Source organism: Trichoplax adhaerens, genomic scaffold (genome assembly GCF_000150275.1).
Source record: "Trichoplax adhaerens TRIADscaffold_3 genomic scaffold, whole genome shotgun sequence".
Lineage (NCBI taxonomy): Eukaryota > Metazoa > Placozoa > Uniplacotomia > Trichoplacea > Trichoplacidae > Trichoplax > Trichoplax adhaerens.
Genome location: NW_002060945.1, coordinates 5926440 through 5942678, shown reverse-complemented (window position 1 = coordinate 5942678; position 16239 = coordinate 5926440). Strand labels below are relative to the sequence as shown.

General features: G+C 31.1%; 2 protein-coding genes across 2 annotated transcripts; both read right to left on the bottom strand.

The window, feature by feature from the left end:
* Positions 1 to 1243: 1243 nt before the first annotated feature.
* Positions 1244 to 7928, bottom strand: TRIADDRAFT_54650 (uncharacterized protein; the record flags this gene model as incomplete). Its single annotated transcript, XM_002110498.1, has 11 exons — positions 1244 to 1470; positions 2242 to 2338; positions 2467 to 2601; positions 3254 to 3366; positions 3758 to 3882; positions 4356 to 4597; positions 5099 to 5225; positions 5390 to 5696; positions 5822 to 5956; positions 7215 to 7371; positions 7926 to 7928. The coding sequence occupies 11 exons, from the start codon at positions 7926 to 7928 to the stop codon at positions 1244 to 1246; spliced, it is 1668 nt and encodes a 555-aa protein (XP_002110534.1).
* Positions 7929 to 12837: 4909 nt separating this feature from the next.
* Positions 12838 to 15939, bottom strand: TRIADDRAFT_54649 (uncharacterized protein; the record flags this gene model as incomplete). The annotated part of the gene is made up of 6 exons (XM_002110497.1): positions 12838 to 12999; positions 13273 to 13364; positions 13913 to 14099; positions 14274 to 14401; positions 14812 to 15016; positions 15298 to 15939. The coding sequence occupies 6 exons, from the start codon at positions 15937 to 15939 to the stop codon at positions 12838 to 12840; spliced, it is 1416 nt and encodes a 471-aa protein (XP_002110533.1).
* Between the last annotated feature and the right edge of the window lie 300 nt (positions 15940 to 16239).

The window sequence follows — 16239 nt, the reverse complement described above, 5'->3', positions numbered from 1 at the left end:
AGAGTTTAGCTAGCAATGCTTTGACTGAGTAAAGAGTTTAGTGAGAATGATTATTACACGGGAATCTTTCTGGCTTTTCCCAAAATGACTGAGTTATTGCTGTACATTATATAGCTTACTATCGTTATCGATCACGAACAAACCAATTTTTGGTTTGTAACAGCCTCACGGCTACTATGTTACTTTACCGTTTTTTCATCAGCCAAAGCCCACTAACATACTTTATTCTATGTAAACCATTACACAGTTTTATGATCACTTTCAATGCTTTGAATAGTAAAGGGCTCAGCTACTGTAATAAGATGGAGTAAAGGATTCAGTTAGAGTGACTGTATGATAGACTTGAAAATCTTTCTAGCTTACTTTGACATTTTTGTACCAACGTTGAGTAAGAGATTCAGATACAATAACTGAAACATTGATTTTAAGAATCTTTCTAGCCCTTTTTTCGCGTTACTACTATTTAGATTAGCTAGAGAGTCAAATAAATGCACTACGGGCTTTAAAACTCTCGATAGTCTGTTACTGTTGTATATATCTGGCTATTAAGGTGATTGGGCTTGCTTAATACTTCAGATCAGTTTTAAAATGCAAGAACTTTGTACGTTGATAATTAATTAGGCTTAACACTAGTAAAGAAATTTTTAGTAACATCATAGGAAATATCAGCTTTTCAGTCAATACGAATTACCGTTTACTATATTCTCTAATGAATATACCAAGTAACTTTATCTACCGGATAATGCATGCATTAACAAGCCGTAATAGTTCAATCAATTGATTCATTAAAGGAATCGGAATTAGAAATAAACCATGAATATGATACACCATTTCAAAATTCGGTTGGATTGTAAAGTAAAGGTTGCAGAGTTACGAAATTGAGTTACTTTTTCTATCAATGCAAAGAAGCATAATACGAAATGCTGTAAATAGCAAATTTACTTTATCAGCGGTATAGTAGTTTTGCAGTTTTATATCGGTAAATATCGATATATAATAAGTTTATATAGTATTTTCGTCCCAAATTTGCAATTTTACAAATATAGAGCATTAAAAATATGTGCTTTTAACTTCTAGGATAGGCTACTTAATACTCAAAATCAGCCCAAGTTTACCGATAGTGACAAAGTTTTTTTAAAAATTAGCAATGTACTCGTATTTTTATGGGATCATTATAAGCTAGTTCTTACTTTAGTAAAATTAATTACTTAATATAATCAAGGATAAGGTTGGATTTTTGCTGTTATATTTTAGATGCAGTATCGCTATAAACTAGTTTTAAATGATAGGTTTCGGCACTATCTAATACTGAATCAACATTCATCGACATATAATGGATAAATCCAACGTCCATATTTAAATTTCCATGCGGCGTGATAGCACCAATCTTATTTTGGCGATATTTATAAAACACCTGATAAATGATAAATCCAATAAATATAGCCAAACTTATTCCAAAGAAGACCCAGCCTGCGATTAAGAGAAAATTAAGAGAGGCCGGAAAATTGGAAAATAAGCTGTTGAAGTAGTACACGTCGTAGATCTAAAAATAATTGTAACCGATATTAACAATGTTAGTAAATCGAAATGGATGGAATAAAAGCATAAAGTGATGCAAATTTAAGATAGATAAAGGATTTAAATTATGTATTTCTAGAAGAATTTTAATAGCTCAAGCTTACCACATATATAATAAGCGAAACCAGAGCGATGGGTAGCCAGAGCATGAGTAGACGGTGTTGACTTAATCGAATATAGTTTACGGTATTTCGAATCATTCGGGCTCTGACTGTAAGTAATTATTATTAAAGAAACAACATAGTTATAAAGTTATAATTCTCGTCAAGTTTAATAAAAAAAGGGTCCCATATTCGCACTTTATATCTCAATATTACAAAATTATAACATTTTCAATTTCTAAATTAGTGCAAGTGAAATTTTAGCCTTAATTCATTAAAGGTAAAAGCTACTAATTTACATCCATCTACTCTGAGTATAAATTACTAAAATTGAATTATTTCATCATGAAATAAACTCTGTTAGCTAAAGAATCAACGATTAATGTTAATCATGCCTTGCGATATTGAATTAAGGATACTAAGCGATTACTTCTTTAGTAGTCTAATAACAGGATCTATGACTAATTAAAACTAAATCGTAAAGTATAATAATTGTTAAAAGTCCTTTAGGATCAATTTTATGGGTTATTTAATCTTATGGTTTATATGTGTCGGGACTTACTAAACAAAAAAGCCAATCCTGCATACTGAAAAATGATAAGTAGAGTTTGTACAAGGGCTACAGCTTCGTCTGTAGCTTCTATAAATCTGAGTCCACCCTATTATTCATTAGTTTATAAGATCGTAATCAGTCAGTATATTACAGAAAATGGCACGACTAGAGAAGCCAGTAATTATAATTATTTAAGTAGAGCATGTTACACTCCCTTTAATATTCTATTTATACCCGGGTAGTATAGATCAATCCGATGCAATTTAATACGGCAATAAAGCCAATTCGCCACAAAACTTTATAACGCTTTAAATATCCATCAGGAATTTCTTCAAATATCGCGTCAAAAGCAACCTCAGTAAAGATTGCCTGTTAATAAAAAGAAAATTTCACTAGTTGTAGACATAAAAAAGATATCATTGCATCAAAGTCTTTGAGTCTTACACGAGGTATCAAATTTAATTTTAATACTTTGCAAATAAATAGAGTATGATTAAGATGAAGTTGAGGAAACAGATAACCTTTAGGACCTCGCATTCAGAAACTTTAAAGCAAATAGTGCGTATTGCAGATGACAGCACATTAATCCTTAAATTGGTAACAAGCCTCAGTCAATTTATTTATAGAATCTGCCACTGAATATCACTATTAATGCCCCCCCCGTTCATGGTAAGACTAATTACTACAGACTATAAACAAAATGATTCCATAAGTTATAGAGCTGCCTTTAATATCGATGTTGAAATCGTAATAAAATTTAGGAGTGGAGATTTATTTTGTTGCTAGTTAGACTATGGATGTGTATCATTCCGCTAAATGCTAATATAAATGAATTACAGGACCAGATTAACATAAATACTGCGATACTAAGTTAATGTTGAATAATTTTATATTAAATAAGCTAAAGCTACACCTGTCTATTCTCTGCCGATGTTTAGCATGTGTCTTAATATTAACGCACAACAAGATCTGCATAAACATCAATTACTGTTATTGCATGGATATATCTTGTACTACTTACCATTTTAGAGATGCATACTAGAATAATCAACGCGTAAAAGACGATTAACGTTACCCTTCCAGTTACAGTAAGTCGTGACAGTGTAGGAAATGCAACGTATGCAAGGTTAACGCCTAAGGAGGAATAAATAATAGAGCTTAATTCTATACCTTTCAATAACTCACAAGGTTATAGTCTTTTAGAAAATATCAATAATTACAGTATTTACTCAATGATATCTAGTCATTTAATCATTTTTATAATGAGAAAATAAACTACCGGTAATAAACCGTAAAAGACCTACTAAAGATTATCTATTTGATTTAGCAGTACTCATATTCTACAACGATAATTATTCTATATTTATTTACTATTGGCCATTTGTGCGGCAAAAAGGTTAACTAGATTGATAATACGAGCAAGCAAATTCTTTCTTATTATTTGTTTCAAACTTTTACAGTATAATTACCGCAGTAGACTGCTTGATTAAAGCTATAAAAGACGATCTTGGTATTTATCACATACCTAAGGTTATAACTTGAGTAATAGGAACGTTTAATTGAGAGGCAATGTAGGATACAAATGTAATCACCATTTGGCAGGATGCCAAGGCAAACATAGCAATGGCAATAATCGAGATTAAGGAATGCCTAAATGATAGTACCATCATGAGAATACATAAAAAAGTTGGTTCAGAAACACATGTGTCTTTTAAAAAAGGTTAATTTTGTTAAATTTCTATTAGCTATTTGTGTTTCATTCTTACAATAATTTGATTTTTGTATTAGCTAAGATTTATGGCAGTATCATAGCATTAGTATAAATCGTATAAGATCTACTATAAGCTTTTTGATGTCGAATAAATTATTTCAAATGGATCACCTACTCATAACAGTAGTTTCCATAGTAATGGATTAATAGTGCCAATATTGCTATGCTTGTTAATATGAACAGTAGTACTATTATTACTTATTTCTTGTAATTATGATTTAAAGTTAGGTAATCCTAAACTAATGTATTTCTAGGTGATTTTTCAATTAAAAAGCAGTGACTGTAGAGCGGCATTTGTGATAATTATAGGACAAAATTACAAGACTGTACAGGTATGAATATTAATGCTAACCAAAGATGATTTGTATTGGCTTTATTTCGACTTCCAAGGTGAGCTAGACATCCAGATGCAATTGAGAATGAGAAAATAGCTTCAGCAAGAGCTGCAGCCCAAGTAGCTGGTCTTGATAAAGGTAGAATCGAACTCTCATTAAAAAACTGAAATTTTGCATTAGGACTTGCTGGCAGAGATAGAGCAACGACTAATAGTATAGCGATGGCTGCAACGCTTAGAGAAAAAATTACATAGGCCACCTATAAAAAGGAATAAAATCTTACGTTACTTAAAGATCTTTGACTTCATCTAAATTTAATACATCACGATAGAGCATAAAATGATACATGATGGTATTTATGAGCGGTTATGCTATTAGAAAAATAGCTTCCCTAAATTATTTATTTATTATAACTGAAAAACTATAGATTTCTATCGATTGTTTACTTTCGAGAAACTATTCATGAGTGCTCTTGTGAACGATTTGGTCATAAATCGATTAAAAGTCAATCATTTGACTTTAAACGATACTTGTAATAATATAGTAATTAAATTTTAAGATGTTTCCTAAATAATGGTAATAAATCGATTAAAATCAGTCATTTGCCTTTAGGTGATATATGTAATAACAAAGTAATTAAACTTTGTAGCACTATTCATATGTTTAGAAACATATATATCATAGAAATTTAACCATATACGGATTGCTATTATTTGTAATATTAATAGTTATCACTATTTAGAAGCATTTGATAGAGTACCCTTCTAAATGAGGACAATCCTAAGAATATAGTGATGGCAACAAGTCCCCACGCTGTACATAAGCATACAACTTGCCATGGAACTATACCACCGATTCCTGAAGAGTTAATATTCAGTACCTGAAAACTGCAATCCAAAATAAAACGAGTATAAATGTTAATGTTAATAAATATGAAATATCTATTCTAGAATTAATAAACTACATCCTCTAGCTACTAAAAATATGCATTAAGAAAAAAAAAAGAGATCGATAATAATATATAATGGATGATAGACTTAGGCAGACTTACTACCAATACTCTAATTCTGGCATTCGAACCAATTGACCTGGATTAATACAATTTTGGTATGATGCTGTGGTAGTAGTAGGAAGTGCGGTATGAAGAGATGATGAATTTTCAATAATATTTCGCGAACAGAATTGATAAGTAGTTCGACAGTATTGAGTATTCCAAGAATTAGAGCAAGAATTCCATGGTGGATTAGAGCGAGGTTTAGTTATTAATGCAACCATGAAATAATAAAGCGCATAACCAGTTAGCGGAGCCATAAAAATAGCTGATACAATTAACATCATCACTTGAACGTAGCCAAGTCCTATTGATCATATAAAATATTGAAAAAATAGTTCGTAATCTTAGTGAATTTTATACGAGAGCTATTCAATAGAATGTAATAGGACTATTATGTTAACTTTCTACACGTTTAGCTGAGTTATGTACCCTTCCAAATTGGCATTAATTTATTCCAAGATTGTATAGTCCCTTTCTTTGCTATTTGCCCCATCAGCATTTCTAAGTAGCTCCCAGGTAAGATTACTACAATGAGTACCAAGATGTAGGGTACGAAGAAGGCCACTAGACATTAACATAAACAAAAATTGCTCATCAAGGTGATTCTAATCTATATTTTTATACACGTAACATTTAAATATCATCATAAAATTTAATAATATTATTAATATAAATAAAAGAAGTCATACATCACTTATTGCAATGATTGCAGGATAGTTTAAATTAGTACCGTATAAACTGATATAAATAGGGGCGACGAAAAATACGCATCAATTCTATTTGCAGATATCGTAATACTACTTACAGCAAAGACCTTTTAGACTAAATTATAGGCAACAAAAGTGAATCAGTACTATTCTAAATCTATATCTTTTACTGGATTTCTTCAACGAATCGATTTTAATCAGGTTAGACGTATAGATTGCCACTAATTCAAGTGCCTAAGGAATAGACCGTAATTGATAGCATTGCCATCTTAATTTATTATAATAGCACAAGTATACAAATACTTCTCAATGCTTCTGAGCATTAAGTATGGTGGTAACTCTTATAGTAGAAAGATTGTAAAGTACGGATAGAAGGGCTATGAAAAGCTCAAACAAATCTATATTACTGAATTTTTCAACGAAAGAGTTTCAAGTTAGGCTAGATATAGGTCTGTCCATCAAACGTTACTTCTTTGTTTACTAATTTAGTAACTCAAATTCATTGCTTTTTAGTCACGTATAGATTTACAAGAATCAAAGTACTTTGTACCTGCCACAACCGAGATTGTAACACAAGAATTAAACGGGATTCTTTCCTCTAAAGTAGACTTAACTATCTAAGCAACTAACTCTAAGCACTCTTTAATCAACCAAACTTAGATTCGAGTCTTAGACGATAGATTACTCACGTTAAGGATCAAAACTTTATTCTAGAAGCTATTTTATTAAAATGTCCGATTGAACGCACAACTTACAATTACGACTAGCAACTGATAACCATCTGTCATCGACTAACGTAACTAACTCTCAATTAAGAACTTTGAGACTTTATATATCCTCACTAACTTCGTTGGTGCAAAAACAGTAATTAATTAATAACCCAGTCTACATACTTATTATAGCCAGAATCACAACACACTTTCTATGACATTTAATATTAGTTAATTAGTAGCTAGGTGTCAACATATGATTCATCACACAACAAAATTATAATATTGATGATGCATTAATTAATGAATGTCACAGTACCAGAACAGAAGGTGCATTCATTTTTCAGTAATAAACGTTTAATAATTTAATCTATATCTATGAGTATATATTATGTGTGAACATACCTCTACCATTAAGATAGGCAATAAAAGGAAGTTTCCATATTTGCGAAACGGAGAAATAGAAGACAATTAAGGATAACTGGTAACTACATATAAATTCATAACGACCCCACGATGACGAAAATGATTTATGAGGAAGTTGAGAAATAGATTTCGATTCCTATAGATAAAAGTCCAGTTTTCAGTTTACATGTACTGGATAACATCATTTAACTTGCGAATGTAATTATAATTTTTATCAGTTTGGCTTTTAAGTACAGTATAATTTCTATCATACAGTATGGTACTAGATTGATAATTATTGTCTAACTCAAGGATAAAACTAGTAGCTTAAAATGTAGTTTTGGAACGGTAATAAGATAATTTTAAAAGATAAAGTTAGACAGTAGATAAAATGCTTTGGGTTATCAGATTTATAAATAAAATAGGGAAATATCATCGTTTCAGTATTATATCATTTATTAAAATGGCTATAGATTCTATGTTTCATTAAATAAATTTTAAATCGGCAAGATTTTCCAATATAAAAATCAATTCTTAACCATCTTGTTTACTTTCTTAATTGTTGGGTAAACTTAAAGTGTTATAAGACTATGCATGAACAAATTCTTTCGAAAATCTTATCCTCATTTTAGTTAGCCAAACTAGCAGAGGGCTAGTAGTGATAAATAGTAAAATTAGTAAACTACTAGAGAAACGATTTATAATACTAACCATTTCTCTATCATTCCAGTACTTTACAAAAAACTATACTATTCCTTAAATTTATAAAATCAACTCCAAGTAATCAGCCATTTTGCGATCTATGTACACTTCTTACTAACTAGAATAGCAATCTCGACTAGTCTTATTCATGGATAAAACTATCTATTAAATAAAGTACTCTAGGCATTCCCTAACCTATTAGCCAACTTTTCAAGTAATTAAACTAGCAATTGAAATTATTACTATGGATAGAAGTTGTTGTTTGTTAGAATGGGTGTATACAAATTAATTTCTGACCATCTTGCTCGCTTTCAATTCACTAAACAACAAATAGTAATCACTATTCATCGAAATAAGTTAGACTAACATTGTATCAATTATTTTCTTACCATCTTGCTATCTCTCAATTGGGATGAATTGAATCAGAGAGAGTTAAGGGCCTGTAAAATATTGAATTGGTCAAGAAGTTTAAAAAAATTGCGTCAAGAAAGAGAAAATTTAACGTTGTAAACGATACATTCTACGGGTGACAATAATATCAATGACAAAGGTTTCATTTCAACAGTCTAATGGTCACTTAATTTTATCAATTTTCATATTGGTATCATTTTAAAAAGATGCTTCATATTGCCTAATATCAACAATTGAATACTTGTTAAGCTCACTATCAGAATGGATTACGGATATCAAAAGTTCACCGATGTATCAGTCATGAGTAATTTTCAATCATGGGCTGTGGAATTTGAATCATACTACTACGCATTCTTCAAGATTACAGAATACTACAATTGCTTAAGCTATAAAACAGTACAGTTGCTGTACTTTGTAAAATAAAATGAAATGATTTTATCTTGTTGTTATGTATGATAGACTAGTAATGTCTAGGAATTAGGGCAGATAAATTGCATAGCTGCCTAACTGATGAGATAACCGTATAATACTAATATCGTAAATGTATTGACACGTTCACTAATAATTTACTAATACGTATGTAATAGATATATAATATCACTTGTGGCGAAGGCAACCTAGAATAAAGATGTGGACTCCTCGCTGCAGGCTACTTTGCAGCGTCTAACCTAGTATTGCGTGATTGACCTAGTGTCGCACTAGAGAACATAACGCTTATATTTACTAACTACGGTTAAAATAGAATAAAAAAAAAATTCAAACTATTTAAGCCTCCTTCCAGTCAGTGACAGTATAGAAACGCATTCACCGTCGATTAAAATTTATTGATATTCAATTACTATTTAGTCTAATTTACTTTACCAGAATTGATTGGCTATTGAAAGAAGCGTAATATAGAATTTGTGAATTAACTTAATATCTTCTTTGATGCAATTAAGTCACACGAAGTCAGAATGCTGTTGTGGTATTACCCAAGGAAGTTAGTTTATCAGCAATAGTCACATGAATATATACGGTATTACTGAAGAAAGGTTGCCTATTGCGAAGAATTTGATCTTACTATCGTTGAAAAAAAGGTAAAAATTAAAGCACTACTCATTATCATAACTGCATTACCATGCAATTGTTGGCAAGATAATTTCAATATTACTAAAATGATTCAAGGAACTCTAACATAGGAAGGATGGGTTATAATTTTACCTGAACACTTTTATCGCCTTTAAAGACCAAAATATGACATGTTGGCAGCGTGCATAACTACCACTTGTATGTTAAACTCTTTCGACCATTAATTATTCTAAGATTAAATCTGCGTGTAGATGAATCGTATGATAGCCAATATCATCCCTTTGAAGGGTAAAGCAATACTTTTTATTTAACAGATGCGTAATGTCATCAGTTGAATACAAAAAACATTGAAAAAGGATTTCCCTCGAGCTCGATCAACCTGCTATCAAGTTAATATATTATGATCGAAGTTTTTTTCTTGACTTGAACAATGTAATCTATAGTCAAGATGATGATAATAAAATTAAGTCAACGATGATTGGCCAAGGGAAAACAATACAAGTTAAAAATCTCCAAATTAAACTTAAGGCTTATGACAATTATTGTCCTTTCCTGACGTGATTATTATGCTGTTATGACATATATATAGAGAGAAAGAGAGAGTAAGATTGACAAATATACAGTAGATGGAAAAAAATACAATATGAATTCAAAATACTGCAATAGTAACTCTCCATTGACAGTTATGTTTTGCATGGTAATGTTAAAAAACATAGTTATTATGCATACTATATAGAATAGAATATAAGATCTCTAGCTTATTGATCACGAGATAACAGTATCCATTTGTTAATTATTTTACTCTTATTACAGTAATTTCTATTGCAAATCAATAAAGTTAACACGATTGAGTGTCTATAAGTCTACAATGAATTGGTTAGGATACGAAAATGCTACGGTGACATTGGTAGCTAAGTAAGACTGGAGCAATATGGTAACCAGGTCAATATGATCATGACCAATCGTAATAATGGTAAATCTCGATTGGTTTTTAAATCAGCAGTCGAACATCAGTCACTGAAGTAAATAATATTGTAAATTCGAGTATAATAGACGATAAATCGGCAAGTTGCGTTCCAATTTGTTTTAATTAATAGTATCTCGCTGATGATAGTACTACGCAGCTATCATGATGATGTAGTCAGTAAATCGTGGCAATCGACGACAAAGAGTCTACAGTATGGTGGCAATCTAAGATTATAGCAAATCACTATCGATTTTAATGCAGGGATTGAAAAGCATCAAGCGTCGCTGTAAACTATGTACACATGCTATTGACTATAACCTGATATTTCCTTGCGTTGTATACGGTGTTGAGCTGCTACAAATATTCGTGAACAATTGCTATACTTGAACTAGCAAAGTCCGAAGAAGTTACGTTTGGCCATCGGCAACATTATGATAAACCGTGGCTATAGTTCACTTTACCTTCACTTTAATGCTGGAATTAATATTAATAATACGCTTCACGATAGATTTACGTACTTTGGCGGAAATTACTTCGATTTCAACTAAGATAAAATAATGATGGCCATTGGGAAATTTCTAATCATATCAAGATTTGTAGAATTTTTAAGGCTTAACTTGCATTCAGATTTACTTGGCATGCGTTATTATCACGGATAATGTACTCGGGTATTAATCAATATCAGACTTAGTCGATATTTTCCGAGCGTTTACAAAGGCACGATCAACTAACTGGGACATAAACAGTTGTATTTTCGATATTTTATGTTTAGAACGGAATTTATGTTGATAGAGTAATTCAATTGCATAAGCAAGGTTACTAACAATATTGTATTTTGAATTTGCTTTGAAATTACGAAATGAAGAATAATTTCTGCCCCGTACCCGCTGTACTCGTAACTACCAGAACATATACCTGCACTGGCATGTTACATCGATGCATGTGGAAGTTTGGAAGCTTTTTGATTCTTAAAAACTTTCAAATTGCCTATGATCACATACGAAATTCATCGATGTATTAATCTTTAATTCCGTCTAGCTCTTATTAACTTCTAATTATAAGTAACTTTAATAGATTAAAAATATCTGTAGTATCTACCTTTTGAACTGAGGGTATTAGCTTTTATTTTCTTTTGATTATAAGTAACTATAATGAATCAAATCTCTGTAGTATCTGCCATCGAGACTAGAGTATAATTTCGTCGCAATATTAACAAATTGCAATTATATTCGTGATCAATCTGCATAAGGTCCGCTTTAAATTGCAATTTATCATCATGGTATACGTAAACTGAAAGAAAGGCATTAGACAACGACATCGCATTTTCGCTTATTTTTCTGTAACCTTTATGCTTTGCAATTTTTGAATCAGTACTGAAGTTAACAGGGTGTAATAACCCTGCTAGATTTTATTAAATTTTTACGATAACGTAAAGCATGATGACAAATTATCCAGTATCACTAGCAAAACGTTGTACATCATATAACTACATTAATCAATCACTAATCGTTAACAAATACTGAAAATTGTTGCTACAGCGCACATAAATTTATGTTATTCGCTTTTATTGGGCAAATTCGTTCATCATTTCTTCGTAATAAATGTCCTATATTGAAGACTTATTTACCTTAAAAAAAGTTGATTAACTGAGGTATTTCTCAAATCATATCATACAATAACGGTAAACTATAGAGAATTATCAAAATATAAGAGTCCTACAAAACTTAGATATAGCTGTTAAATTACAAGCAGATAATCTTTTTCCATCTATTAATATTATCATTTCTTTTATAGCATTTAACTGTATACAGCGTATTGAAAAATTGAATTTTGCTCTACTTAATATCAATTTGCTGATATTATCCACTTCTACACAATTTAATGTATAAAATGCATATAGCATATTGAAAAATTGAATTATGCTCTACTTAATATCAATTTACTGATATTATCCACTTCTATACAATTTCATGTACAAAATAAAAGATGGGGAAAATTAAGCTTCTATTTCATTAATGTTTCATACTCATATCTCATTATTAGCACAATGACTATTTTGCAATTTATCCGTTAAGAAGATTGTCTGATATCAAATCATCAAATTAAAATTTTCAAGTTTTATACAATGTCGTATCTTTGTTAAAATGCGCTAAAGGATTTATGTATTGAGTTAGAAAGTTAGAAGGATTCGTCTCTTTGCCATATTATTATGAATCAATTAATAGTGTAAACGCATCAGTTATTTTTAGCCGTCTAATTGATCGTGAAGGCAACCAACTTGCTGACTTCCACCCATAAAGTAATGACAGCAATGTTTTTGGCTTATACAAATAACAACTTCATAAAATATTAAATCCTCGCTCTTATACTGCATGTTAGCCCGATATATTTTGAATATCTTCATTAAAAGTTAACGTGGGTAATACTATTCTAACTATGAATCGATATTATCGCCTTACTAATTGTCTGCTGAATTTATACATCCTGATTGAGAGTGTGTAAAGGCACCGAACTATATTGTAATCGATGATTAACAATGTCAGCTCGATCACCTCGCTTGGGTTTGTAATCGCTCTGATGAATTGTTTGATAGTTGTTCAGTCTGTAATCCTGAATTTTAGCATGAGTTTTTCGTTGCTAATAAAGATCAAAATAAAGGCAAGGTTGAATAGAATTAAATTTTTTAAAATTAATCTCATTACAAGTGAATCAATCAATAAAATCGGAAATTCTGTCGATAGGATACAAATATTATAATTTTTACATTTACAACCATCATATAACTAAAATAAATCCACTTTCTTACGTAAATTAGGTAATAAAATATTCATAAGACATACCTAATGGTATCTAATGAAATTTTATATTTCGTGAAGATACAATGATCATAATAAACAGAAAATAATTTACTTGATTTACATTTTGGTGGATTGCCTTCTCCTTCACTTGCAATGGCAATGGTCGATACATGTCTTTCGTTTCAGGAAGATCATCGGATCGTTCTAATTCGAAAAATCAAAATGTAAAGCTTCTGCACATTCATCGGTCAGGTAATAGGTAGTGTAGACCTAATAAGGTCGATTTTGTTTCTATAACACGACTGATACCTGATATTCCTTTCTTAAATATTTAACTAAACTATAAATGTACGATCAATACATTATTCTATGGACTATAATTATCCTGTAAAGCAGATATTTTTTACGAGTTAGCTTAAGCCATGAAAGATCATGATAACAGTTATAACATTATACTCTTTGCCTATTTCACAGATACTAATATTGTAATGGAAATAATATCACAATAGTATACCTTTAAATCATTGTTCACTATCAATTTGTATATCTGTGTCATTACAGGAAATTAAACACTACTATTGCGGCTAGAGACTAATGTTTAGATTTTTCTGCTTTAACTAATTAGTATAGAATATAACACAATAGGGGATATTTTCATAAGTTAGATTGGAAAATATTATTAAATTAGACATTCATTACCACCGTAATTAGCTTAATTCTATTAATTAGTCGATATTAATTGATAGTTTTACCATAATATTTTAATGGAACAGAACTCTCTAGTTGCTTAGGCATCAAGTTTTTTTCCAGTCTCATCGGAATGAAAGCTGATGACATTTCAGTTTTAAAATAATTTTGATTTTTTTCACCGCTAATTCGGACGCTTGAAACAGCATGACGTGAAGTATTGCCAGCACGAGTAGCAGTATGATCTAAGTACTGAAAGAATCGAAATTAAATATTGCAGTCAAATTCTACTAATTTTTAAAGTTTTTATACCTCATCAGCACATGCAGGATAAAAATTATTTGCAAACCATTAGCTTGTTGCCTATACTTTAACAAGGATTCTACAGAATTTGTTCTTTCCGTATTATTTACAATTCTTTCTTACCTGAGGATAGTCGCTTTTGAAAGTTGTTGTTGAGGTTCGTTCCCTACCACGTTGATAATCAAGATCTCCACCTGGTAGAGAACTCTGAATGTGTTTAAAGCGTAAGCTTTTGGATTTGTTGGTAGCATCTGAAATTATAAGCGGTTAAATATTTTAGGTGAGTGCGTATAGCGTCAAATCATTCCTCTAATCACATAATTTAAAATTTAAAATTGCACTATCAAATAGAATCTAATAAATCTGTTGATAGACAATGATATTTGATCGCAAAATTTAGATTTAAATTAAATGTATCAATTTGGCATGGGGATATTATCGTATATAATTAATTTTGGTCTTGAAATTACTCTTGCAATTATTTAAAGCCCAATTGGTATATCCCATTAGCATATTTCAAATAAAAGTTTTGTAGATTGAACGGCGTTAGTAAATGTTGTAACCATGCAAACGTACGGTACCATATACTAACATAACACCGTGATTTATTACTAAAAATTATTTATGTTACATAAGTATATCGCACAGAATCTCCAATTACCTGTTATTTTGGGGTTGAACGCATCTTGAGACGTTGTATTAAACATTTGATCATTAGAACCTAATCTAAATGTTGTTTCTTGAAAATTATAAGCAGATGTTGGTTTAGCAGGTTTAGCGTTCAGGGGGACAAAAGTTTCTTGATGTAATGTTGATTTCACTGCCAACTTTTCACGATCACCTTGAGGTAGATTCGAGCCGAGTAGCTATAACATGAAAAATGTAAAATAATTAGGGTGATAATATTGTATCTATTTTACTATCTATAAAGTTGTCAGGCCATTAAATATGGGTAGCAGATTATCAGCATGGAGTGAGATTTATCGTTGCCATAGCAACCTAACGCCAGTTTAACAGTACTATGGTGAATTAGATGACGATTTTTATGTGATTATTGACGATAACTTTATTATCCAACCATAAAAAAGACAATGATTCTGCCATAAAATAATTCTATTATAAAATCTTTAAGAGATTGAGAACTTACTGGAATGTTAGCCAAAGGTGGCGGCTCAACATATTTACCAGTGTGAGCTTGCTGCGATGTAGTAGTATACATCGATTGAGGATTTCGACGATCTCCTGCAAGGGTTCCTTTATTACTAATAAAAAATTCTTTCGTTGCAAACTTAGGACGGCTAACTGCATGAGCTGTAAACGATTTCCGATAATCCGATATTGGGATCTCAGTTTTCATTACATCACCAAATGCTATACCGGCGTTGGCGGTTGATAATTTTGGTTTCGATGAAGGCTCAGCAACAATTGGATGGCGCCGATAACTTTCACTATTAGTGCTAATACCACCACGGAATACTGGATCAGTGAACATTTTAAATGTCGTTGCTCTTAGCGCTCTTTCTTTAGTATTATTACCATAAGCATCTCGCTGTTGACTATAAAATGCACTTCCTCTGTCAACGAATTCATTGCGTGTAATCGAATTCCCTACATGACCCAAATGATAGTCATCTCGATGCATGATATTTGCTGCAAGTGGAGCAGCACAAATGTTCGATCTAGAATTTGTATTCAAAGGAAGATAATCCTCTTTAAAGCTGCTTTCCATAGTATAGCGGATGTAGGTTGGATCTTGTGATATCTTAAAACTGGATTGATAGACGGCCATCCTAAATTTTATGTCGAAATATAAGCGGAGACGATTGGTATTACTAAATAATTTGACTATAGGTAGGGTAATAATGTCCCAGTTATAGACTTGTATTATTATAGTACTTTGTCTTATAAGACAGCTATGACAGGGCTACTGTGATTTACGATCTAATACCATTATAAATAAAATCACTAAGCTAATTTATTTTATCCTATAGACTATCGAAAGAAATGACTAAAGATTTAGACTCTTAAACAAATTCGTTAATAGCCATACGAAACTATTTGCAGCGTTAATCTGTAATTAAATTCTTCC